This window comes from Mya arenaria, chromosome 11, assembly GCF_026914265.1.
Source record: "Mya arenaria isolate MELC-2E11 chromosome 11, ASM2691426v1".
NCBI classification, from domain to species: domain Eukaryota; kingdom Metazoa; phylum Mollusca; class Bivalvia; order Myida; family Myidae; genus Mya; species Mya arenaria.
In genome coordinates, this window is record NC_069132.1 from 44,118,825 (window position 1) to 44,146,250 (window position 27,426).

Here is a 27,426-nt window from a genome sequence, read left to right on the forward strand (position 1 = left end):
TGATATTTTATGTGAATACCATGCCTATGAGCAGTGCTCGTATAACAATTATTTCATCATTTATTTGTATTTTTTTTTATCTCCATAGCAACCATTCTGCAGACAATGAGACGTGATGGTAATGTCATGGTTGCTGTGGATACTGCAGGAAGAATGCTTGAACTCGCTCAGTTACTGGTATCAGATTTCTTTAATTGTGTTTTTCAATCATTACACCATCCTTAAGACATGTTTGTATGTAGTAGACCTACCCACTTTGGTTGTTTGGTAAGGCTTGGTGTTTGTTAAAACTAAGTGTGGAGCATTACAGATGAGTTTCATGGCCAATTGAGACAAACATATTTAATTTAATTTAATTTAAATTAAATGGAACTTCGATGGGATGTTCCTTGGATGGTGCTCTTTCAAAATTGTTCAAAGAAATGAAATCCATGTAGGACTCTGGTCGTCATGGTAATCAGAAGGAATAACTTAAATATCTTCTTAATAAAAATCACGAGACCTTGAGCTAAGATATTTGGTTTATTACATTGTCTAGTGGCCCTCTATCAAGTTTGTTCAAATTATGCCGTTGGGATCAAAACTTGCCATGCCCTAGGGGTTACAAGTTTCTTACATACTTATATAGAGAAATCTTGGAAAATCCTGTCTAAAAACCGCTATGACCTACTCTCTTATTTTTTAACCTATGGCAATGAAATTTTGACCATATTTACAGTTTTGAAAACAGATATCAATGTTGTCCTTGGATGACCTTGACTGTGACCTTTTGAAATACTTAATTATTTTTGAAATTAAAGCAATGAAATTTGGTCCATGTGTACACTTGAAAACAAATATCAATGTTGTGCATTAATGACCATGACTGTGACCTTTTGACCTACGTTGTAACTTTTCAAGCTACAGCAATTAAATTTGGACCAGTTTTTTTAAACAAGTATTAATGTTGTGCTTGGATGATCTTTACTGTGACATTTTCACCTACTTTCTTATTTTTTAAGCTACAGTAACACGGCGGGGAATCCACATGACCAAATGGTAGGTTTCAGTGCAAGATGGCGTCACCAAAACGCTTGACTCGAGCCGAAAATCAAGGTAATACATATAATTATAATAGTTTCTTTAATTGTTTACATAGCCTATCATATGCCCACCTACCTAGTGGGTATTAGCATATCCATGTTTTCCTTGAAACTTTAACCGTTATCGAGAACACTTCTGCAATGTTACCTACATGTACGAAATGCGACTGGTAGGTTACAGTCCCATTTATTTATGATTTTAAAAGATATGAGCACGAAAAGAAAATGATAGGTTGCAGCTCCGATTTTTGAAGAGGTAGGTTGCAGTTCCATATAAAGGTTGCCGTCTAGAATGCAAGTTATGTAATGTGATTGTATCACTGATATTGTATACACGCACGAAGGACTTGAAATATGACAAACTGTTTTCATTTTTAGCTCCACTGGCCGAAGGCCATGGAGCTTATGTCATCACAGATTGTCCGTCGTGAGTGCGTGCGTGCGTGCGTGCGTGCGTGCGTAAACTTTTACTTTAAACGACATCTCCTCTGAAACTGATAAGCAGATTTTGACAAAACTTCACAGGAATGTTCCTTTGGTGGTCCTTTACCAAAATTGCTCAAATGGTTCCGGTCCATTGCACAATATGGCCGCCAGAGCTAAAAATAGCAAAATCTTTAAACGACATCTCCTCTGAAACGGTTCGGCAGATTTTGATGAAACTTGACAGTAATGTTCCTTGGGTGGTCCTTTATTAAAATTGCTCAAATGGTTCTGGTCCATTGCACAATATGGCCGCCACAGCTAAAAATAGCAAAATCTTTAAACGACATCTCCTCTGAAACGGATAGGCAGATTTTGATGAAACTTGACAGAATTGTTCCTTGGGTGGTCCTTAACCAAAGTTGCTCAAATGGTTCCGGTCCGCTGCACAACATGGCTGCCAGGGCAAAAAAATAGAAAAACCTTTAAAGAACATCTTCTCAGAAACCGATGATCAGATTTTGATGAAACTTAACAGAAATGTTCCTTGGATGGTCCTTTATCAAATTTGCTTCAATGGTTTCGGTCCACTGCACAAGATGGCCCCCAGAGGTAAAAATAGAAAAACCTTTAAACGACTTCTCCTCAGAAACCGATGATCGTATTGCAATGAAACTTGACAGAAATGTTACTTGGGTAGTCCTTAACCAAAATAGCCCAAACAGTTCTGGTCTGCTGCACAACATGGCAGCCAGAGCTAAAAATAGGAAAAACCTTTACACCACTTCTCCTCAGAAACCGATGATCAGATTTTGATGAAACTTGACAGAAATGTTCCTTGGGTGGTCATTAACCAAAATTTGTTAAATGGTTCCAGTCCACTGCACACCATGGCTGCCAGAGCTAAAAAATAAAAAAAACTTTATACGACTTGTCGTCGAAACCGATGACCTTTTTTCGATAAAACTTGACAGAAATGTTTGTTTGGTGCTCCTTTACTCTAATTGCCCAAATCATTTCGGTCCACTGCACAACATGGCAGCCAGAGCTATTAAAGTAAAAAAATTTTTTAAATAACTTCTCCTCAAAAATTGATGATTGTATTTCTATGAAACTTGACGAAAATGTTCGTTAGGTGGTCTTTGCTTGAACCTTTTGGCCAGTGGAGCACAGGCACTGATGTGCCTCTTGTTTATGAATTAAAGTTAAATATATGATTAATGAATAATATCACGTGTATATAATATCAAGATGTTTAACATTTTTTATTATTTACTGCCAATATATTTGTATGTGAAGTGTTATGGATAAAACTTATCTTTATCCTGATCAAGTGTAAAAGATTTCTTTAGTTGAAGTTGCCTTTAGGTTAACACAAGGTTTAATAAATAAAAAATACAAATCACTTGTTTGGTATTTGTTAATTTAAACAAAGGTGGTCTAAATTGGACCAAAATTGTTTGACACGGTGTACTAATCGAAAGCTAACTCTTCAATATCTTACATCATATTTTTTCTAGAACTGATATTAAGTCAGATAATGCATGTTCATGACACGGAAGGATTATAACAGCGACGAATGTAGTTTTATAATTACACAATGGAGAAATAAGCTAGGTTAAAACCACATCATCCTGCGATTAAACAATATTTTTACATATAAAATGCATGCTGACATTGAAAACCAGTCGAGTTTAATTCGTTGATTTTGTTCAAACGTAAATAACACTTAGTTATACTTAACTAAAAATGACAAACATCGCCGTTCAAGAGTTCTGCTGACATGAACTGGTGACCATAAATGTATTACATGTAATATGTGAAGAGCGATTTAAAAGTTCAAACGTAAATGGAAAATTAATATACAAGCTCATATAGGAAGTTGCTTTTGACATGCACCAATCAGCATTCTACAACAATTAACACAAAATGTTGATTGATTAATATTATAACACACACACATATATATTAAAGCTTAAATATCAAATGTAAGAACGGCATCAGCATAACGTGAATTGTCATTTCTTGGTTTGATAAACTTTTTATTATGATATTTACAGTGAAAAATGGACATATTTTGTATTTTTTGTTATGAGAATTACACATGAGTCTGTTCCGATGATCTTTGTTGGAAGCTGTTTGGACAAATTTCATCTAGCCTTTTCCCAACGTACACCTAAAGTTTCCCTTTGTATTGCATTTCTGTCTGTGGGTACTGTCGCTTTCTTTCTGCGTGAGGCCCGTCTTGACCTCTCCTTGTGATCAGACGAATGCTCACCGAACACTTCTTTCGTTTTGTTGTATCGCTGCCATTTGTTTTGGTTGGCTGTTTAGATATCCTGCATTCATTTCGTTTAGGTTTCTGAAGGGAAAGACTCTCTTATTCTTGTCATTGGTCTAAAGGATAAAAAAGCATTCCATATGATATTTCGAAAATTGCAAAACATCGATTGACACGTCATACAATAAAAGTATACTGGTGAGCAGATTTTATCACAGATAATGGTTTAACAATTCAACTATAAACGTGTTATACATTAATTTGTCACAGAAAACAAATCATTAATGATGGTAACCTTATAAATTTGTAAGCAGAAAAATCAAAAGTATAAAAACAGCAGTCTCGATGTGATTTTCAATGATTCTATAATTTTGAATGATGTTATAACTAAGTAAAAAGAACAATGGTATAGAAAAATATCAGTTGAGTTTAATGAGAACCAATATGTTTGGCTTGAACAATAAAACTAAGTCAAAGAATCTGCAGTCCAGACGGCAACCTTAATATGGAACTGCAACCTATCTCTTTAAAAATCGGAGCTGCAACCTATCATTTTCTTTTCGTTCTTATATCTTTTAAAATCATTAATATATTCGTTCCCAAATGCATGTGCCTGTTATGTTTAGATAAAACTTAAGTGTTTTATGCGATTTTTCCAAAACTTAACCTCATTTTCCGTTAAATCCGAGCCAAAATGATAAATGGGACTGTACCTACCAGTCGAATTTCGTACATGTAGGTAACATTGCAGAAGTGTTCTCGATAAAGGTTCAAGTTTCAAGGACAACATGGATATGCTAATACCCACTAGGTAGTTGGGCATATGATAGGCTATGTTAAAAATTAAAGAAACTATTATAATTATATGTATTACCTTGATTTTCGGCTCGAGTCGAGCGTTTTGGTGACGCCATCTTGCACTGAAACCTACCATTTGGTCACGTGGATTCCCCGCCGTGGTAATGAAATTTAAACCATATGAATTTTGCAGTTTTGCAAACAAATATAAGTGTTGTGGTTGGATGAGCTGAACTGTGACTTTTTTTACCTACTTTTTATTTTTGAAGCTGCAGCAACAAAATTTGAACCATGTGTACAGTTTTGAAAACAAATATCAATATCAATGTTGTACTCGATGACCTGAACCACTACAACATTTGACAATACTTGATCATAGTTTAATCCCTAGTTGCTTTGCCATATATATAAACCAATAATCTCATTATTTCTCATAAAAACCAAAGGTTGAAAACTTTCACTTAGTTAAGCGATTTAGGGCCATCAATGTTGTTGTTTTCATGTTTAAACTGTTGATTTTTAGTTGCCCGCTAAAAAAAGAGTTGGGTTCCTTTGGTGTCGTTATTGTTGACGGCGTCATTGTGCAAAAACGTTTGCTATAACTCAAAGATATACTAGAAGTTCATAGTTTTCTAATGAAACTTGGTTCTCATGTTGCCATAGCTAATATTCACATGTACAGCAAGGCCCTTAGGTATGGTTTTAATAATTGTTGAATTATGCCCCTTAAGTGAAAAAACAATAACACGCATTGGGATTCGCATTGTTTCTATATTAATGCATTGTTGCTTTATTCCCTAAATGGACTGGAACCCCCCAGGCTCAGCATGTTTAGACAATGCCTTGTTGTCCATTCCCTAAATGGACTGGAATCCCCCGGGCTCAGCATATTTAGAGTTCAGAATCTAAAAACATTTCTTTAACCTTCATTTCAGGACCAGATCTGGAGAAACACTGAATCAGGCCTCACCACGTACTCTCTTGCACTTCTCAACAATGTCAGTTTCAACGTCATCGAGTTTGCAAAGTCCCAGGTGAGTCCTTCATGGCATCGTCCTATTTACATTCAGAGAAAATATTCGCACTGATGTTTTGAGACATGTTTTATATAACAAGAATATATTTCATTTTATTGAAATCAATTTATTCACATGTATAACAAACATAAATTTTGAGTGATAAACATTTTACTTAAATAATGCATTTATGGAAAATATTTATTATTGATAACTACATTGCAACCGTGTATTTAATAGCTGAAAACAAATATTAAATAACTGATGGGTGCTAAAAGATTTACAGTGATCAACTATCGCCTCATAAGGTAGAAATACCATGTTTGCTGCAACTTTCTTTCAAATTAAACACGGTATTCTTCATAAAAATCCATTGTTTTCAATGTTTATTCATACCTTTCGGTAAATTAAAACAATTGTATTAAATATGGTACAACTTATTTGGGAATAAGAGTGCATCTTTAAAGGTATTATGTATATATAGATGCACAAGAGAAACGTATTGATTTTGATGCATTTATATGTTTAACTTATTTGCCTTTTATGATAAAAACAAAACAAACAAAACAGCGTATGAATTATGTACAGAAACAAAATATACGCGATATTTGGACGTTTTTTTAACTGGGCAATTTTGTGCAAATGTCAACAAAAATCTAATTCCAAAAAGTTGACTCCTAGCTGGCAACATAATCAATTTGTGAAATTCTTGTTCTTGACTATTTTCTCCTAGGAGTTTTTTTTTAATACACTTATCACTTTGTCTGTAATAGTTGAATATTTGACAAAGCAATTTCCTTTTCTTGAAGTATTATTTCCTTGTAATTGCCAATGCTTCTTTAAGAAATGAACCATTAAAAAAAAATCAAGTGTTATTATTCAGTTTGCACTATATAATGTTCAAAGTTCGTGAAGGAAAAATATGACACTCATTTGAAACAAATTTAGTATTGTTGAAATGGGTAACTGATATGAGATTGGTTGGTCACAACAATTCTATGTTAAAATTGTAATAACAACATACATCTCATGATAGCAAACACAACTCATGCTATGTACAAAATCCTACAGCAATCATAAGAATAACAGGTACATAGTTGGTCTTGTGGTAAGACACTAGCATGCGAGAGGACTCGGGTTAAAAACCGGGTCTGGCCTCTCAATTTTCTGAAATATCTGGCATTTCCCACCTCACTGAGCTGGAAGCTGCCTCTCAGTTCAGAAACTGTCTGCGGAGTAGCTGAAAATGACTCACTGCTGATTTGTAACATGGCCAGAACGGCTTTGGATGGAAAAGCTTCTGAAGGGTGAAGATACCAGTCTTACGGCCATCTGAAGTCCTACCAGGATTGATGCCTCTTCTAACCAGTGAATGAAAAAAAATACTCTGGGAATAGCTGTACCAGGGTAGAACCTACAAGATAATAGACTTCTGGGTAAGGTCTTCAATCCTCTACAAGAGAGACCAGACTCCTGCTGTGCTAAGGAAACCATGTTGACAACCTGTTAGTACCCCAACAGTCAAGTAACATTCCAAGGTACAACCGGATGCTGTGATGACCAGCAGACGCCAGGGTGTTGGGGTGAAAGGCAGGCAGTTCCGGATTAAGAGGTGGACCAAACAAAATCCATGAAGCGCACTAGTGCTTCTTTGAAAATTGAAAATACGAAAATATTGCATGTATGCACGAACAATCATAATCAATTTTTATATTTACATTTTTCTCTTTACATTACTGTATCTTTTGTGGTAGTAATGATTTTGGTTGTTATAGTTCAATAGTAATTTTTCTTGCGAAACTCTGTCTACAGAGGTCAAGAATGTTCGACCGGTTCATACAAAATGAATGCAAATTTTATGTACAAAAAATGTAAATATTTACTAAATTTAAATTCTCATATACCCCAAAAAGAACGCATGAAGTAATATTTGAGCCACCATGCTTTCAGATCAAGGCATTTTTTTACAAAGTGAGGACATTTAAAATGGACTACACATTAGCACTTACGTTGCAATATCATATGTAGAGCATTAGCCGGAGCCTTGTATTAATTTCACATCATCCCAGTTTTGTGTCAGCCATGCTATGTCATCCTTACTTTGTCATCCTTACTTTTATATTCAATAACTTTTTAATGACTTGGTATAGAATCTTCATATTTGATATGCGAACTGGTCACGATCAGTAGATTTGCAGAATTCTAGTGGTCTTGAATATTTCTTTTACTTCCACTCTAAAATGTTTTAGATTCTCTAGTCATTGATAACTCTATGTACTCGAGTTTTAAGTGCATTAAATGTAGTTGAGTTAATGTGGTTTTTAATGTTTTAGCATCATCTCACATTTGAGGGGTAATGCTTTCGTATTTTCTTAAGAAAGTAATTTTTGTCATGACTAAGTGTGATACTTATTTCTAATGTTCATCAAATTTCATCTAAAGTAGTTACTTTAATTTGGTTTCTCTAGAAAGACCTATAATATTGGCTCAATTCAATTGGCTTAACACCCTAATGTGAACATTTTATCACTTTCACGAAATTCAATCCTCAGGCATTGGATTAAATTTTCTTTAATGTCTAAGAAACTCTTCTATAAATGACATGTATTCAACCTATGTATTGTAGTTATTATTTGGGAGCAGCCTGTCCGAGAACTTTAACCTTTGATCATGACTAAAATGATCCCATTTACCTGAAACTCTGCACACATGTAACCAATGACGATACACGATAGCAAGGCATATCATTGTTAGAAGTAAAGTGTTGTAATGACAGTTCCAATTTAAATGCAAATTGAAATTATCTGGAAAGAAGTGTGAATTGATTATGTCGACGCCACTTGCCTTTGCCAATAAATCTTGCCTTGGGACTCTATCAGAGATTATTCCTTTGCAAGCTTGATAAATGTTTTTCTTCTTCAGAGGTTGGAAAATGCGATGAGTTTGATTAAAGGATTAATGAGAAAAATGAGTTCAGTCATATTATGATTTTAGTCAAATTTTAAGACGTCTTTACAAAGAACCATAGATTATCGTTAGTGTTTTTCATCGTAATTCCTAATCGAAGTCTTATCAGTAATCTATTGATTAATATACTAATTAATACAACAACTGATGTTTAAATCATTGTTATCCGTCATTCACATTTTACATGCATTTAAAGTTTATTTAATATATATGCCATCATAATCTTTATGTTTATTTTAACATGTACGAAAAGCAATATATTACTAAAGAACTCATGATTGAACTAAATGAGATTATATAGCATTTTTGAGTAAACATACTTCTTTCAAGGTAGGTCTTAAATTGAATATATATGCATTCAGGGTGTTCTTGAAATACACTTACAAAGTTACATACTAATAAATGCATTCCGCCCTTTTATATGTTAATATTATCGGTATACAAAAAATATCGCTTTTTCACAAAAGGTTTTAATTATCATGTATTCGTTCGATAATGTTACGTTTACTAAGTCCATAATCTAAATGGCACAATGCCGTGGAAGTCTGTAAAGTAAACAAGTGCATTCATGTCACTGAGATGGATCAAATGATCAAGTGGTATTTAAACACTGTCAGTATTGAGGTAGTTGGCTTGAAACGCCCACCAGTTCATTTTTTCTGGGAGGGACATTAAATGAGACTATATGTATGCTTCTTCTATGATTGCACATGGTAAAGAAAGGAAAGCAAGATTACACACTGTTTATTCATTATTATGCTCAAAGCCATGACAAAACTGGATATCTTATTGTGACCGCCGCCCGTATGGAAAGCCTTGTAGGGCTGTAAAATCAGTTTGCTAAAAAGTCTTAAGAGATAATCATTATGATTTAGGTTACTTTTCTAAATTACTTGAGGGAGTAGTTTCAAATGGCTCCCCGTGCAGTCATTCGTAAAATGTGGATGTATTTTCATGATCAAAATATTTCCCCGTGCCAATGACTGCTGATGTCACCATCCATCTATTTATGTGTTTGTGTTTATTTGATAATGACAGCTTCAGTCTATAGCAGCTGCTTATACGCATGAATTTAAGGTCCAAGTAAGTAGCACAATTTGATGCTTTCCATTTTAAATAAGTTAAACTCATGCACCCATGTTTCCGTATTTACTAGATCTTTGGTAAGATGTATTGGAATATCTTGATTCTTATCTACAAGAAAGTTTGATAATATAAAAGTTAAGCAAACAAAATCGTTTTAATGATGTATTTCTTGTACCCATTGGCGTCCATAATTCAAGGAACTTTTGAATTCAGCCTTGTTTAATTATTAAACGAGAACACATATTACGTAAACTGACAATCAGTGATAAAGCAACATAAAATAAAAGTTTGTAATATTATACATCCAAACATTACCAGTTAAAACTAGCACCTTTAATAGGTCGTTGGTAAGTTTTATTGTATGTGGAACGTCTTGAAACAAACCAACAAAAAAGTTTGGTTATATAGCAAGTTAACATACGAACACAAATGTTCGGTTAGCCCGTTAATTTTCACTGTTATATATATATCGTATATACAAATACAACAGCCCAACTACCATTATACTGTGACATATGACGTATTTATAGTGTACAATTTTCTTTGATCCAAATGTAAAATGGAACTGTGGATATTGATAATTTCTATACATATTACAAGAAATATATACGGACTATACGAAAAAAAAAGTTTGTTTACATGCTATATAATCAAACATTTTTTGGTAAAGGAATTCCACAAACAATAAAATGGAATATATAACAAGTAATAGCGAAGTCAAAACGAAACAAGAACGCTATGAAATACTTTATGGTGCTTTTTCTTTGATTGGCAGTATACTTATGTGTTTCTGCTTAATTATTACACGACTGTCTTCAAAAACAAGCCCTTCCCTTTTCCTTGATTTATAGACGCCAATGAGTACAAGTAATAAATAATGGAAACGCCGAAGCTGGAGATAAAATAACAGTTCTCACCATGAAATAACAGTTCTCACCATGCTATTATCAGAGAAGGATTAATTAGCATGCCTTAAAATATCTAGTGTAACATTCTTTACGTCTTTGGTCCAAATGTCACAATATAAAGGTAGTTGGGATGTTACTAATTTGTATACATATTACAGTGAATATAAACGGGCTAACCGAACACTTTTGTTCGTATGTTAACTTGCTATATAACCAAACCTTTTTTTGGTTAGTTTCAAGAAGTTCCACGTATAATAAAACTTTCCAACGATCTATTAAAAGTGCAAGTTTGAACTGGTTATGTTTTGATGTATACTATTACAAACCTTTATTGCTAAGTCCAAATACAACAAGAACGATATGACATACGATTATTTTATGTTTTTTTTCATTGATTGGCAATTACTTATTATTTCAAGGCTGTATTCAAAAGGTCCTTGAATTATAGACGCCAATTGGTACAAGGAATACATCATTTAAACAATAAAGCAGCAAGTCTTCACTTATCACTCATAAACCATCTTGAAGTCAATGCAGTGTGTTATTCAATTGAAATACGAGACATATTGAAGTCTGCCTCAAATGATGATGCCAAAGCTAACCCTTTCATCATTTGGACCCTCTATCATTTGTTAGCTGTCTTCCCCGTTTGATATATCTGCATGATGAATTGATACCTTAAAGGGAAGGCAGACCACCAGTTTGTATATAGGGATTCACTATATGGATTTTTTCATGGGTAATTTTCCTGAAAGACAATGCTTCGTAGTTTTAAGTTGTTACCTACTTGGACTTCTTCTGTGTTTAAGCAGCTGCCTTTGATTGTTGTTGCAGTACGTGTATATCATTATGTTTTGAGACTTGTCTTTAAGTGCAAACATTTCGTATTTCATTTCTATTGTGGAAACAAGTTAATCAGTCATGGACATAATAAACCCGTCAATGATCAGGCACAACCCATCTTGCAGTAAATGAAGATTGAAGTCTGTCTTTAAATGGTTTACGCCAAAAAGTAACATTTGTGTTCACCAACTTGCCTTCGTTATAATGTTTATTGCACCGTCAATAACAGCAAATAAAACAATAATTGTTCAACGCCTTAATGATTGGTGTGGTACAACATGCACCCGCAAGCCTTAATAGTACAACATGCAGCCGCAAGCCTTAATAATGATTATACAACGAAAACACACAAGGAAAATCCAAGTAGCCAACGCTATAAAAAAGTATGTTTAAAGGCTAAATATACACTAAATGAGTGACGCCCCATGTACAAAAGAAGACAGACTCATCACACATACATCAACATATCTCTATTGATAAGGTCTAGATTTTTGTCTGATAAATTGAACCATACATAATTATGTTATCAAATACTTGACGGATTATTACACAGACGGATTACCTAACAACCAGGTATTGTTTAAAACAATTTGACAGCATAAAGAGGCGTTAAAATGTCAACACCACATTTGAGCAATTCTTATAATCCCAGGGATAATTTTAGTAAGCGATTTCTCGCATAAAAATCGCCCAAATCGCATCCAAATCACATAAATGCGAGATATTCTCGCGCTTGATCGCAGCTTGTGTATTTTGTGCCTTTTCCCTTTGGTTGTTTTACGAAATAAAGCATCGTAGTCGCCGATGGCTTCTTGTTTATATTAATTGAATTACGGACGAATTGCCTCCCCTACATTGATTGCATTTGTCTTATCGAATGTTTTGATCGGTATCGTCCATGCACTTGTTTTCAAGCGTTTTGCGACCCGGAATAATTTTGTTTACGCGGGTTTCACTGCATTTTAAAGGCGTCTACAATATCGGAAGCGTCAAAATGTCAAATCAGAAAACGTTGTTTGCATTCCTTGAAAATAGTCTCTGGACCAAAATTAAATACCAGCTTCAGATGAAAACAAAAATGGAAAGCCTTCATCTCCCCCCCCCCCAAAAAAAATAAAATAATAAAAATAAATAAATAAATAAAAAAAATGCACCTATCCGCAAAAATGGCTAAATCCTATTCTTTGCTCAAGTATGATGAGTATGAATGTTCATGATGTCTGAACTGTTAACAAGTATTTCCTTCTAGTCAAACAAGTGTATATTTTATATCTATATATCTTTATATTTTGTAATTGTGTAAATATATTGATGTTTATGAATAAAGTTTCTGTTATGCATAGTTTTATCACTGCGTTATCCATGTATTATAAAAATCTGAACTGAACTTAAAATTCTCTCACCAATTTTGGACCAATGGGAGCAATTCTCTCATTGAAAATCTGACATAGAATTATCCCTGTAATCCATTATCCAATGAAACTGTAACCAGATTAAAAATAAGCAAAACACAAATACTAATGCAATGCTTTGAAGTTTGTATTTCAATAAATTTGGTTACATCTCAATTACGTTGTAGTTCCTTAAACATTTCTAGTGCATTTGCTGTACATAATCAAAACACTTGAAGTTGAATATGAATTTAAGGCGTTTGAAGTTGTTACAGTGTTCAAATGTATTAATGTATTTCAGGTAGAATGGATGAGTGATAAAATCATGCGAGCATTTGAGGATCACAGGACCAACCCTTACCACTTCAAGCACCTCAAACTGTGTCACAATCTCTCTGAGCTGGGAAAAATACCAGAACCAAAGGTAGATCGGTGGTGTACTAAGTCTGATATATATCGAGAGGAAAATCTCAAAGCTTTCATTGCAAGTTTTGACAAGTAATTAAGCTGGTCAGAAGAATATTTCAATGAACAACATGTATTATAATACTGTTATTAAAGATTATACTAGTTATGCCGCTTTACTCAGAGGTTGTTCCATTTAAAACCTTATTCTCTGTTTAATGTTTAACAAGAATATCGGCAAAGCTATTGATAAAATGAGTAGTACGTCAACAGATGTTACCTAAGGTGGACAGCTTTGAAATAGCACTACTAAAAAGAAGACTTCACCTTACGAAATCAGGTAATAATTACACTATTTATTATACATACAGCAGCATATAATGAAAATGAGTATTAAGTCCAAACATGTTAGTTTAGGTGAACAACTTCGAAATAGATCTCATCTCTATGTGCTTTGATAGTTGTGTTTTTTTTGGTCTGAGTAAAGTCGGTCAGATGAAGAAGAAATAATCTACCGCTTTTATGTTTCTCTAATGCATTTTCCGTAAAACAGACATAAATCTGATTTCCAGAAAGAGAGAACTTCCTGTTATAATGGCGCTTAATAAGTCGGTTGTACTAAGTAGCATTTAAATTGCCATTCTCACGTGTGCAATTACAAAAATTAAAGTTTTCTTACAGTAAAACAATAGGTATACATCTCCTTTCACTCGTCTTAAGTTTTATGTTAAGTGGGACGAATTATTAACAGGGAATTATTTGTTAGTTTTATGAGTTTAAGATAATAACGGTTTTTCTTGAAGTACCTGCTTCAGACTGGTTAGTGTGTCCGTCTTATAAGAGTGTTCGTTCTTGTCGTACTAGGCTCCTTACAAATGATCATTAGTGCTGGTTACTACCATGGACACTTATTGCAGCGTGATTGATGCCTAAAGCTGTCTTCACAAACAAATTTTGTAAACTACCATTCATAAAACATACAGTAGGCCTACAACAGCGTGTTGATGCACAACTGAACTGTTAGATGTAATTGTATGTGTGTCCTTACAACCGCTATTCAGCCGTTCATCATTGTAGCAGATATTAAAAATATAACATCAGAGAACATCTGGCATTTTTTCTGAGGTTCTTATGGCCGCGTAAACAGCCGTTATTATGCTTACGAAATAATTACTTAAGCATGCTCTGTGATTGTCGTTTTCTTTTCTCGGGAGAAAATTGATGAATTAATTTTCTGCAGATTGTTGAATATGTTTTTGACATGTTCCGATGAGCGTAACATGTGAGCAGCAGTTGTAGTACTTGTTTACGCCGTTATGAAATTCCTTTGTAAATCCACGTATTTCTATAAAATAACAACATTAAAATATATTAAACACTGCAGATATTTAGAGTATGTCATGGTTTTGTTAATGATTTATTCCTCAATTCTTATTAATGATTTCATTATGAAATAAAAAAATGTTGACATCAATGTCATCGTCTTGAAATAATATAAAAATGCTATCAAGGTTGTAATGGCCGCTTGACATGACTTGCACATTTCGTCCGGGCTGTAACTCCGTTCTGCGGGTAGGGAATTTAAAATTACAATGCAAAGTGTCAAATTTATCAAGACGACAGGCCAAAATCCTACCTCAAAGTTCAAGGTCACGCTTAGAGATTAAACATTATGGAATGCTGCATATTTGAACATAGACAAGATTATAGTTGGTCGTGTCCGAGCAGTAACTTTTGCATGCACTGAGGAATGATAAATTAATTTGGCACATGACTGTGATCGGTATATAAATATGACTTGTTGTGTAAGGACAATCTTAATCACTCCTCAAAACTTCAAGTTATCCATGATGGGGTCTGGCATATGCTTATAGTTTATTAGCTCTTCCTGTAGGTAGACATATGAGTTATTGCGTAATCAATTGAAATGAATGGAACTTCGAGGGTGTTCGTCTCTTACTGTGACAGCTCGTGGTAAATGCTATCACACAGTCTGTTATGGTTTACATAAAAATGTGTCCACATCTTGGAAGATAATTTTCTTGCCTATATTTCCTGCTGTGAGAAAGATAATGTTTTGGTTTGGATTATAAAAAATAAAATTCAAACAATATTGCCCTTGCCTCTTTATTCCCTAGTGGGGTTAGACAATTTATCCGGACAATGTCTCAGCAAGTAATTGTCCTTTATAGTACATGAGAAAGAATTATATTTATTTACCAGACATCTAAATCATGTCATGTTTTTTTTTCTGCCAGAGAACATTAACAGATCTGAGAAAATATTCGCAGCCTTGCACATTTTTACTTTAGTGTATTTGGTATATGTGTTTGATTAAATCTAATTCTTTGGGAAATGTACAGTGTATTTGGTATATGTGTTTTACAAAGTCTAGTTTTTGAGAAATTTACAGTTATACGTATTTGGTTATTTGAAGCTGTTTCGACCACAGTTATACGTATTTGGTTATTAGAAGCTGTTTCGACCACCAAATTGTTGCTAATGAGACTAGTTAACAAGACTACGCTCTCCCAGCAAGAAACTGCTGTCTGCAACGATAAAAGGGGTATAAAACGACATAATTGAGTTTCATATATATTATCAAAAAGTAATGCACATTTGTAGATGCAATTTGTAACTCCGTTTCAAATAAACTAATCAAACAATGTTGTTGTTTTTTCAGAAATGATTAAAAAAAGTCAAGTACACGTTGCTTACGTTTCAGAAATGAAGTTCATGTAAATATTCGTACATAAACTATTGTAAATAATAGCAATGTTTACATGCCCATTTCATTTTATATTGAAATGTATTCAACACCGTGCAATGATAAAACCTATGTTTTCCAAGCAATCAAGAAATAACAATTATCCTTGAACATTACATCATGGCCGTTGGACATTTACACGTGTCAAACAATGGTTCTGTTTTGGAATGTTCCGCCAAAGAGTATGTATTTCCGTTTGTTTTCACACGACTTCTACTTTGTCTTCGCATCAGTATGTTAAACTCCTTTCGAAAGTTGTCATTGAGCCATCCGTACATGAAAGGATTTATACACGCCGACCCCATTGCGAATATTTTGAGGAGAAGATCAAATAGTTTAATATGACTTCCGGGAATGATGGTTGGGTAAAACTCCAACATAAGAGCAAGCATTGTCCAGGGTGTCCAGCAAATTGCATAAAACAAAACTATGGCAATGAGTATTTTGTTCGTTTTGTGTTTATGCCGTTTTTCCTTCTTTTTGATAGGTCTTCGTCTCAACACATTACCGATTCGTATGTATAAGAATGATGTCACTATTAGGGGCATAAAATATTGAACAACTAGAATAGAAACAGTGTATGTATGTCGAAGTTTCAAACTTGTCCACATTTCAGAGCAGTACGTTTGATAAATCTTAAGTTCAGGAAAGTCTATTACTGTGTACTCCATTTGAATGAAAAGTGGAATCGTCAGTACTACAGCAAGTGTAGCTATAGAGACAACCAGCCCAACAGCCATTTGGGATGTCATGCGTTTGCGGAATGGATGAACTATGAGAATGTATCGGTCAATGGCAATCATTAAAATCGACATGGTGGAGACGAACACTGGTATACCATAAGTGGGCATTACAACTTTGCACAACGCTTTTCCGAATGCCCACTGGTTAGTGAGTTGGTAATGAAGCTGAAGCGGCAAGTTGAACACACATAGAAGAATATCAGAGGTTGCCAGTCCCAGGATGAAAATGTTCGTTGGCACATGCAGGTGCTGATGTTTTATAAGAACACACACGATTACCATATTCTCCAGGAATCCAAACAGTATCACAATACTATAAATCACAACTGTAGCAATTCTCCATCTTTGGTCCTGCAAAATATCCAAATTCTCGGGTTGTTCTTGACTGAAATTGTCTAGTCGCCTTTGAATTTCTTCGAATGACATGTTGGCAAAGTTAAGGTATATTCCTGTAGAACCATAGCCAATCGTTGTTGCCTCAGTTGTAGTTTTCTCCATTGCTGTGGTGATGCCTGGTCTTTCTGTAAGATGCATCTGCGGAAATGGTCTGCTGCTATGAATTCTTATATATGTATTCCCGATCCTGAAAATTAGCAGGTTCACTCCAAACTAATAGCATCCACAGTTTATTTCACGACTTATCATGCCGTATCAATATGTTCAACTTATTGCATACAAATGCTTATGCTTTATATGAGTGCAGACTAAGTGACAATTAAACTGCGGTTGGGATATTGATTACATAGTTATTTAAAACAGTCACACGTCTATTCATGGCCAGATTCATGGTAACTGAGCTTTTATTAAGTACCAACTTCGTGTTTCACCGTTTTAAACTATGTATTTTTCATGATAGAGGGTTCTTCGACGATTAAACCCTTAATTCATGGTTACTGTTTGGAGCAGCATTACTCCTTTAGATTTTTTACTGTCGAATATTCAGGGCAATTTCCTTGTTAGAAAGGCATGAGTGGATTTAGGAATGGCCATTTTCATGTCTGAAAAGGAAAGATAAAATATCAGCATTTCTACAATAAGTGGTTTTTTCACAAGATTACTTTTCCCTTTGAAATAAACCCATAAAATATTCCTGAAACCAATGTGCTAATATTACAACAATTGTGCCATCTGTATAGAAGCTCAACGTTCATGAACAATATTGAAAACGTTATATAGTCTGTTACACGTCATTTTATCAAGTAATGATATGAAGTAGTCCTACTGTGATCATTCAAATCATTTATATTATTTAACATTGTTCAATCGTATTCAAAATCGGGTTAAAGAACAAACTATCTCTGACCAGAAAAAAAGGTTTATATCATTTATAGTTTTGCTATTAATGTGTTTCTTAAAAACAATTTTAGTATGTCATTTGATTGAAGAAATTTTGAAATTCAAAGTATCAATTAGATATAAACATACGATTTGGTTGTTACGTTTTTCATGTGATATTTCAAGGCGCTGTAGTATGTATATATGGTTTTGTGGTCTATCTATGTTGTGAGTCTCTTGTTCAATGTAAGTTAGCCATTTAAACAGCGTTTAGTTAACGTTATTGCTAATGGGCTTCTCCACGAATATTTCTTTGTATTATTAAGACCATTTTAATTGCATTGGTAAACGATTTTAATTGTTTGTTTGTTTGCCTTTTGTTCCATTAAATAAACTCCCAATTTTCTTTTGGCTGATTGGCTCCTTTATGTTGCATTTCCGTGCAGTTATGTAAGGCCGCAAAACGAACACACGGTGATAAAAGCTGTTGTAAGGCAATACTCATTATTGCAGTAATTGTTGTAGTAATTCCCCGTCATTTGGCATAATAGGCAAGGATTTGATTGAAGCCTTTCCTTTCAATGTATTGATTAAGGGATAATACTAACATGGGATATATTCATTTTGGAATTATTTTCAGAACAGATAAGCTTTAGGCCTGCTTGAAGCCAAATGTCTTACTGGTGTCTTAATTGCAATGCGAATCTCATGCAATCCACCATTAGCATTATACACTGTCTGTAACATGATATATATATATAAAAATTCTTACAGAAAGGCTTTAGCATAGCTTAAGTCATCTGATCTTCCCTCAGAGTACATTACTTATGTCTTAGAAAAAAATCTATAGATATTAGCATTTAAATAATGATGTATTTAGAAACTACTACTGAGGACTTTGATATTATTAAATTGTTTAAAATTAAAACAATATTCCATAAATGACAATTATACATTCCGTCAATATATAGAAACACTCAGTGAAAACTGCAGCTACTATAGACGTGTAAAGGTAAAGAAAGATAAAATGATATAAATATTTTTATGCCCCCGAAGGTGGGCATATTAAAATCGCACCGTCCGTCCGTCTGTCCGTCCGTCCGTCCGTCCGTCCGGCTCTGTAACTTTCCCTTGTATGGACAGATTTTAAAATAACTTGCCACATGTGTTCCACATACGAAGACAACGTGTCGTGTGCAAGACCCATGTCCCTACCTCTAAGGTGAAAGATACACTTAGTGTTTATTCACAATGGAATTCTGAATATAAGGACATAACAGTGTAGGTTGTCAAGTATGGGTGGTATTTTTTTATGTTCAGAGGCAATTTAAAATAACTTGCCATATGTATTTGACACGTAAAGGCAAGATCAACTTTTCATGTACTGACCTTGTTCGTAGGTCAATGTCACATTCGGGGGCATTCGTCACATACTGTGACAGCTCTTGTTATACGATTGTGATATTATCCGTCTTCTGTTAAAGTTTAATTATTGCGTATAGATCAAGATATGATTAAGCGGTAATGTAATTCAAAGCATGTTTTACCGTTCCTTTCAGAAAGTAATGATTCTAATCCACCTTGATCTTATATCTTCGAACCATACACGAATTATCTTCGATGTACCAACCTCTTTTTAGATACTTCAGCTTTATAATTTATATTCTGTTCTCTATAATTAACCACATTCGTTTATTTCTAAAGCCCTGTAAATTTCTTGGTATATTTCATTGTATAGTAAGTAATCAAATATTTAATGGAAACTGCAACGACAATACTAAAGACTAAATCTAACAAACTATGAAATTGTTATAAAACACAAAGACCATAGCCCAAAAATAACGCAATGTAATGATAAATTGCATAATCACTATGCTACAGGATGATTATCACAAATGTTTTGGATTAAAAACTCATCCTTATATTGACTTGACGTCTTGTGTCTACCGGTGAAATCAGTATACAGTCGTGTAGGCAATATGTACCCAAACCATAACTAAGTACTTCTTATGGTGATTTGTGTTTGTTGCCATCGTTTCATTCTTGAACTTGAATTACCCTTTTAATTTTAGCTCATAATTGTTTTCTCACATTGCCGATATATTGTAAGGCAGTAGTATAGTTAACCTACAGATGTGTATAAATGGTTATGACCGAAGAAAAACGGTCAAAATAGACGAAACAAAATATGTCGTTTATTGCTATATTATCAGTTATTAATATATGCCATACTGAACAATGAAAATAGCTGTCTTTAATAGTGACATTTATACTAACTGACGTGAGGGCAGAGTTAGCAGCATTGATTGTATGCCATCAACAACCTGCTCAGACGCAGTGGAATTGAATACATCAATGGCATGTCACAAACATTAACTTTGGATTGAGACAAATGCCGACATTAATGACTTGTTACCTACACTCCAACTGTTTAGAAAGTTGATAGGAAACACGTCAAAAGTTGGTATAAAACAATTCGTTCACTTAAGCATAATGCGTTCCATTTGTGTAGTTGGAATACGATACATTACAACATTCATTTTACAGACCTCTGTTTCTTGAAACATCTTAACTTTCATATAAACAGGATCGCTAAGCTCACTCATTTTTCGTTGGGTACAAATCGGCAGTTTTGTCCCTTTAAAGAGGTTAACGCTTTATTTTTAAAGGAATTATTCTTATATTTTTTTTCTTTTCTAACGTCCTGTTTATGCAACCGAATTCGCTAAATGAAATAAAATACTTAAATACTTAAACATGTTTCGCTGGACAAGTTCTTAATATCGGGCCTGTAGACCAAATGTGAAAGACGTGTCAGTAATTTACACTGCCATCAACAGTTAGCCAGTAATGTTCAAAATCAATACTTTTATATACCATGACAAGTTGAATGTTTCATTTCTCGAAATAACTAATGTCCGTTTAAACAGAATTAAACTAAGTTCACTATTTTGTTTTGGTCTAAGTCGAGTCATATTTTCAAGTGTTTTTGGATTTGAAAAGGAATGCCTTATGATGATCTCAAAAATGTTTATTTAGTTAAATCAAGATTAAGTTTTAGTTTCATAAAATAAGCTGCTTAAGCTTGTAGTCCTAAAGAACTTTCGGGAAATTTGGGCCTGCTGTTTTAGAAAAAAATAATTGTTTTAAATTATTGCTGTTTCATTTCGGAAGAAATATGATTCTGTTCATAATTAAAGTTCCATTCTTTATAAGTGCCTTTTTGATAGGACAATTACATCAAAAACTAGAGGTACCTTGAAATAAACATCGTGAAATAAACATAAATGATTTCAAAACCAATTTCAAAAGGGGTCTAAGCCTCTTTTCCCTGCTGTGGGCATGACTCTCTCATACTCAAGTAGACCCCCTGTTAATTTTGAGGATTGACGACTACCAGCTGTTAAAACCCAAGAATCGTTCTTTTGCAATAAATATATTATTTTATGTATGTAACAGCTGTTCATTGTTAATTGTGGAATTATATATACAATGTACTCTGATACTTACTTTGATGTACTCTTAAATCTTAAAATAAATTTTAAAATAATTTAATATTATGTTTGTTGTTGTCAACGGAGATAATTGTTATTTAAGTATCTGACATGTTTAAATTATCACAACTTAAGTTAAGGTATTTGTATAACATTGAAAATGCTTACAACATAATTATTAGAACATCAAGAAATAGATGTTACCGTATCCTTTAAAAAAACTGTTTGAATTATGTTGTATTTTTCATTAATTTAACTATTTATTGTTACGCCGTCGATAATTTGTTCGTGAATACACTTGGTAAACTTTTCTTTCAGTTATAACTACATACTAATACCATTCAATAATGAACTGCTATTAAACATATATCTCTTTATTTTTACATCATTTTCTTAAAATGTATTAACGTTTTTGAAATAAGCATTAATTCCTTCCGATTTATTACATATACCATTAATTATATCCTTAAATGTTGTCACATATAATCATTGTTAGTCGTTTATTAATTTGTCATTACCTGTTAATTAATAATCCTGCCATTTCACATGCGTGTGCATCTCTGGTTTGACACAACGCAATGCTTGATCACTTTTCCACTTCTATATTGTAACAACTCTCAACTCTCCGATACATGGATAAACGTCACTGCTGTTTGTCTAGGCTTCGTGAGAGGAGTTTATCTGCTGTGAAAATATCGGATATTTGCTAGCATTTCTTTCTTATAAATCCTTTCATGTGACATTTTCATCCACCTCTAAGTTGACCATAATGCCCTAATTTGAATTTAAATTTTCTCTCTTTTCCATGTCATTTTGTTGTGTTAAATGGCATAAATTAAAGAGAACAAGGTTGCCTCTGTATTTGGTTAAGATAACGTTGTTTTAAAAGTCAATCAATCAATCAAATCTTTATTTCCTCCTATACAGAAGATATGCAAATATACTTACAGCGTGTAAGGTGCTCTAACATTGAGCAATATAGAACAAGTTAACACAATAAACAGGGAAAACGTATCCAACATAATTATACATAATATGTATACATTTAGTTACACATATGTACATTGGATGCTTTTGTTTTTAGGTTTTGTATTCTATTTTTTTCATCTTATAACGGGTCCACATTGTTATTTGAGCTAGCGATTTAATTAGTGATTATAAACATAGCTGTGATGAGTATAATAACGGGTATGTATAAGAAAACGATGCATGCATTGTATACAAGTATTGCTGTGTAATCACACTAACGAAACAGAACAAGAGGCTTTTACGGAACATGTTTCTATACTGTTCGGTTTAGCTGTGCACGTAGATAGGTTGAGGTAAAAGTGATTATGATTATGGTTATAATCGGTAGTTGATTAGCAACCAAGCTACGGTTATTATGATAAGCGCTATTAAATGTCGCTCCAGCAAACTCTAGTCAAAGTATGCACGTATACACCGTAATGTATAATTGTATAAACATTGCAGAAGTAGAGCGTTGTTGTCCGTGTCTATAAAAGGTTCTAAAGGTGCTCCGAGAAGTCGCAGAATTTTTTGTTCTAAGTTATTTAAGCTTTCATAGTCATGTTCATTCAAAATAGTATTCATTCGGGTAGTAAAGTCTTCTCTAATTGCCAATGTGTGGTAACACTCGCTTAATATATGTACAAGCTCTTCCTGAAAGGTTAAGTTACACTTAGCACATTATCTGTTTCGTAAAATCGAAGGTCTGCACCACAATGTTGCTATACTCCTTGCTGTGTGACGAAAACTACTTTTTCTTGAAATAGTATACATAATAGCAGGTTGTAAACATGGATGAAGAATACGAAATAACATAAAATCGCAATCATTGGAAGTACGGATATCCCAGCATAACTTGCAATTAAGTATAACAGCATTGTTAACCATGCGTTTCCAAGTTTGTTTATCTGGGGTGGCTCTTTCTCTGGAGAAGTAGCTATTTAGCACAAATGGCATGTTGTATTTGGTCAGCAGCTTACATATATCTGGTATAAATCCTCGTTTAATTGAGTTGTTATCAAGAATGTAAGAAATATATTTTCTCACAAAAAATTGTTTGCTTATACATTTGTTTGGAAGCATTACCAACTTGTGTAAGAACATCAGTTTTCTTTTTTCGACGTAGGTATCTAACTTATTTAATCCTAGAATAGATTCCGACATACCCGATCTGGTAGAGATAGGCGATCTTTTTGGCTACGAAGTGTTGGAGACGGTTGATGGCTAAGGTGTCAACGTTAGTCATTGAGTTCCAGAGTTCGGAGCCGTAGAGAGCAATGGGAATTACAATTTTTTTTGTAAAGACTTGTGTACACTACGGGGTTCACACCGAGAGGGTGGACACCCTGACCCACCATTGAAAAAAACACGTATTTTAAGGCTGCCCTCTTGGGAAATGCCTAGGTGCGTTTTTGATGTAACCTGTTTTATTTCTTGGTCCCCATAGATGATGCATACTTGTGGGACTCGGCGGGCTTGAGTAAATACGACTACGTTAGATTTATCGACATTGATATCGACGTGCCAACGTTTACAGTAACTATACACAATATCCACCATGCATCGCAGCTTATACTGAGATAACGAGATGAGAGAGACGTCGTCGGCAAATGTTGGGCTGCCGCAATTAACAGACATAAGCCGAGAGCCATGCTTACTTTTCAAACATCAAAAACCTTCCTCTATGATTTGTTGATTCTTGCAGTAAATCATATTTTCTCGTAGACAAAGTGTCTTTTCCGTGCAAAAAAACCCATAATGTAACGTGTAAGGATTAAATGTTTAATAATGTCAACTATTTTTAACCCTTTTGGTAATAAAATGTTTATATAGGTCAGGCAATCAACATAATGTATTTTATTAATTATAATAATAGTTATAAATGATACTACTGGTAATAATAAAATAATAATTGTAATCATGATGATGCCAATACAAATAATAATGAACACTTTTACTCGGGAACATTTAAATACTACCTAAAAACAACAAAATATGTTTCCGTGAAAAACATGCTAGAACGCTTCATTTTAAGCCTGGGCCGACAAGGAATTGGATTTTAACCGCTTTGACTAAATGTACGCTAACCCTTTCGTCAAATATTTAAAGTGGTCAAGAAAACATAAGTTATCTGCATCAGTTAAGTTAAATGAATTTGATATAAAGTAGGTCAACACAGCATAGCATTGCTTGGTGTTGCCGATGCCTTAACTTATGTTATAACTTATCGGATAAGATCCTATTTAATCATTCAAAACATCTCCAATTATGCATGTTTACCGATCACTAAGGTCGTTTTCAAGTGTAATGTCCATACACTTGATACGAATCAGAGCATCGAATGTCATGAAACAATTTGACACCTTTTCTTGTTTATTAGATCATGACAATTGTATCTATGTTCTGTCAAAACGAATGCAATTCAAGTGCGTCTGGTTTAATTAGTTGCACTAGAGTTAAAGCTCTGAGTTCGACATTAGTCTATTAATCTCGATTTTAATCCCCAATGTCGTTTCATCTTAGGATCTCATATTACAAACACATTTAAATCTGATACAGTAACTAAGTCAGAAAGTATTATAAGTTTAGAACATGACCGATTTTACTTCTTGGATCAGTTGAAGAAGATAAGTCATTATTGAATTTAGTGCTTAAATCGTCTCCTTGTACTCCTCCATCGGTTTGAAAAGCAAACTTCTTAAACTGATAAAGGAGACGATATATTTCTGTCTACATGCTTATATCAAAATTTTTGTCTAACAAAGAACGCGGTTGGTTGGGGTGTAATACGTTTTCCAGAAATATTCTCCAACAAATAAAATTGCAAGGCATTTCCATATTTTCCTCATCACGGCTTCTTTACTGCCAACAAGGATAACACAAAGCCCCCAGTTAAGTGTATGTTCAGGAACTCTCTTCTTAGCCTTCAGCTTACACAACACATTGGTCTGTAGACAATGGGAAACCTTTTTTATTTACTTGTCAAAATGATATTATTTTCAAGTATAGGAATTTTGCTGTTAAGAAACGCTAAACGGAATTTGTAATAAAATTGGACTTCGGATAGAAATATTGGCTTTATCTTGGGGGTTTGAGTTGTACGAAATTGATACTATCAAAAGAAAAAGAGTGATGAATGAACGGTGTGAATTTTTAAAGACAAAGCATATCCAATATATTCTGCTTGATGGTTCCGGACAGCCTGATGATTTTTGATTATGTTTTACTAAGATGAATGGTAACATCATCTATCTGAAGACGTTAAAACAGGATTCTGTTATAATAAAGATCTTATTCGATTTTAGTCGCCAAACTTCTATTGTTTTGTTTTATAGTTATATATACTACACTTTAACCAGTATTAACGATGTACAAAACAATCAAGAAGTGAAAACAAATCCAATTTTTGTAATTCGCGATGTTCCTACAATTTTAAGACCTTTTAAGTTACGAATTATTCCTTAAATATATGGCGCCGTGAAACGTACATTTACATATTGTTTTAGAAATGTTTTATGACCAATGTTTCATGACGACAACAATCCTATATAAAGAATAGGTTTTGAAAGGTATATAATAAGAACGCTTAAAATACATACACGTGGATATAGCATAGACTTTCATAGAACGCAATTCGAACAAAAGGATTAAAAGTCACTGATGCAACAAAGAGTCAGATATAATACCCTTTTCGATTTCACGCGTCGAAGTGCAGAGATGTCATCACAGACATGTTTGACCAAGGGACTAGTGATCTCTGTGTTCTCTTTCTAAGAGCATGTTGAGAGAACCTCTTGTTACGCTTGTCCATCCCTTAAAGGCCTTCTGATATCACTTTATTATGCTTGAAAGTCAATGATCTTCATTGCCCGTATATTTCTTATTCCACCTCAGTATTGTTTGAATTGGTTTGAAATGCTCTTCAGTCAGGAATTAGTACAGGCTAAGCTTAATCCCCATTTAAAGGATGTAAGGTAATTTAGTTCTGTAGTAATCATTTATAATAATGTAATTTGAATAACAAGGTACAGTAGTATTACATATAATTTTAGTTACAAGTTGTTATTGAAAGCAAAACAAAACATTAATAAAAGATATGTTCGAGTGGAGAGATACTATTGAAGAATTAACTACAAATATATATCCCGTTGGGTTATTACCTCATTGTCAATTTCGATATTGGAGTCTGATTGCATTAGCGAGCCGTTTTTTAACCAATGGTTAGCAAAGTTTAACTTATCGTCTATTAATTTATTCAATAAATCAAAATAAGATTTTACAAAGGTATAATAGTTATGAATAATTATTTTAAATGTAAAAATAAGAATTTACCGCAATTGATGATCATGCTGTATGTACGTAAGAGGGCTAGCTTGTAAATAACATAAAGTTTGGTCGTGTGCCTTCCTGCGCTTGTAAAGTTTGAAGACATGCGACCCATCCTTAAATAAATGTGGTAGCTATTTTTTCTTGAGACTTGTTTTAAGAAAACAATGATGGGTGCAACACTGTTGACGAGCCCAGTAGCCAAATAATTTTCGATGACCCTGTAAAAAGGCACATAGTCAAAGCCACACGGACTAAACGAGATACGCAGAACGCACAAATCAATGCAGTCATACCCCTTCCAAAACATCAGAGACATACCACAAATGCATACTAATATATTTATTAACAAATGATTGGTAACTTCCTAAGAACGCTTAGTGAAACAGGAATTCACTACCGGCTTAAAACTGTTAATGAGTACTTAACCTCATACATTTGGGTTACCGCCTTGGAACAATCAATGAAACAGAACATTACTACGTGCTTAAATTTGTTAAAACGGTCAGTGAAACAGGACTTTACTAAGGGCCAAACCCTGTTTATGAGTACTTCACGTCACACTTGCCTTATCAAGATTAATAAGCCACAATACATGATCCCAAATGATTGT

The 27,426-nt window shown here is 33.9% G+C and overlaps 2 protein-coding genes across 2 annotated transcripts in view; one reads left to right on the plus strand and one right to left on the minus strand.

Annotated features, from left to right (window-relative positions):
* The window catches only part of LOC128208234 (cleavage and polyadenylation specificity factor subunit 2-like), a 61,030-nt gene that overhangs the window by 18,686 nt on the left and 14,918 nt on the right, over positions 1-27,426 (plus strand). Inside the window, exons 8-10 of the mRNA XM_052911709.1 lie at positions 89-177; positions 5,520-5,618; positions 13,097-13,219. Coding sequence (XP_052767669.1) covers positions 89-177; positions 5,520-5,618; positions 13,097-13,219 — 311 coding nt within the window. The remainder of the gene's footprint in view (positions 1-88; positions 178-5,519; positions 5,619-13,096; positions 13,220-27,426) is intronic.
* LOC128208235 (neuropeptide F receptor-like) lies at positions 15,789-22,380 on the minus strand. Its single transcript, XM_052911711.1, has 2 exons — positions 21,998-22,380; positions 15,789-17,708 (listed from the first exon to the last, which is right to left on the minus strand). The coding sequence occupies exon 2, from the start codon at positions 17,242-17,244 to the stop codon at positions 16,081-16,083; it is 1,164 nt and encodes a 387-aa protein (XP_052767671.1). The 5' UTR covers positions 17,245-17,708; positions 21,998-22,380; the 3' UTR covers positions 15,789-16,080.

What these genes read in the sequence shown, in the direction of transcription:
- LOC128208235 (XM_052911711.1), bottom strand. Translation starts at nt 17,244, where the DNA reads ATGCATCTTACAGAAAGACCAGGCATCACCACAGCAATGGAGAAAACT.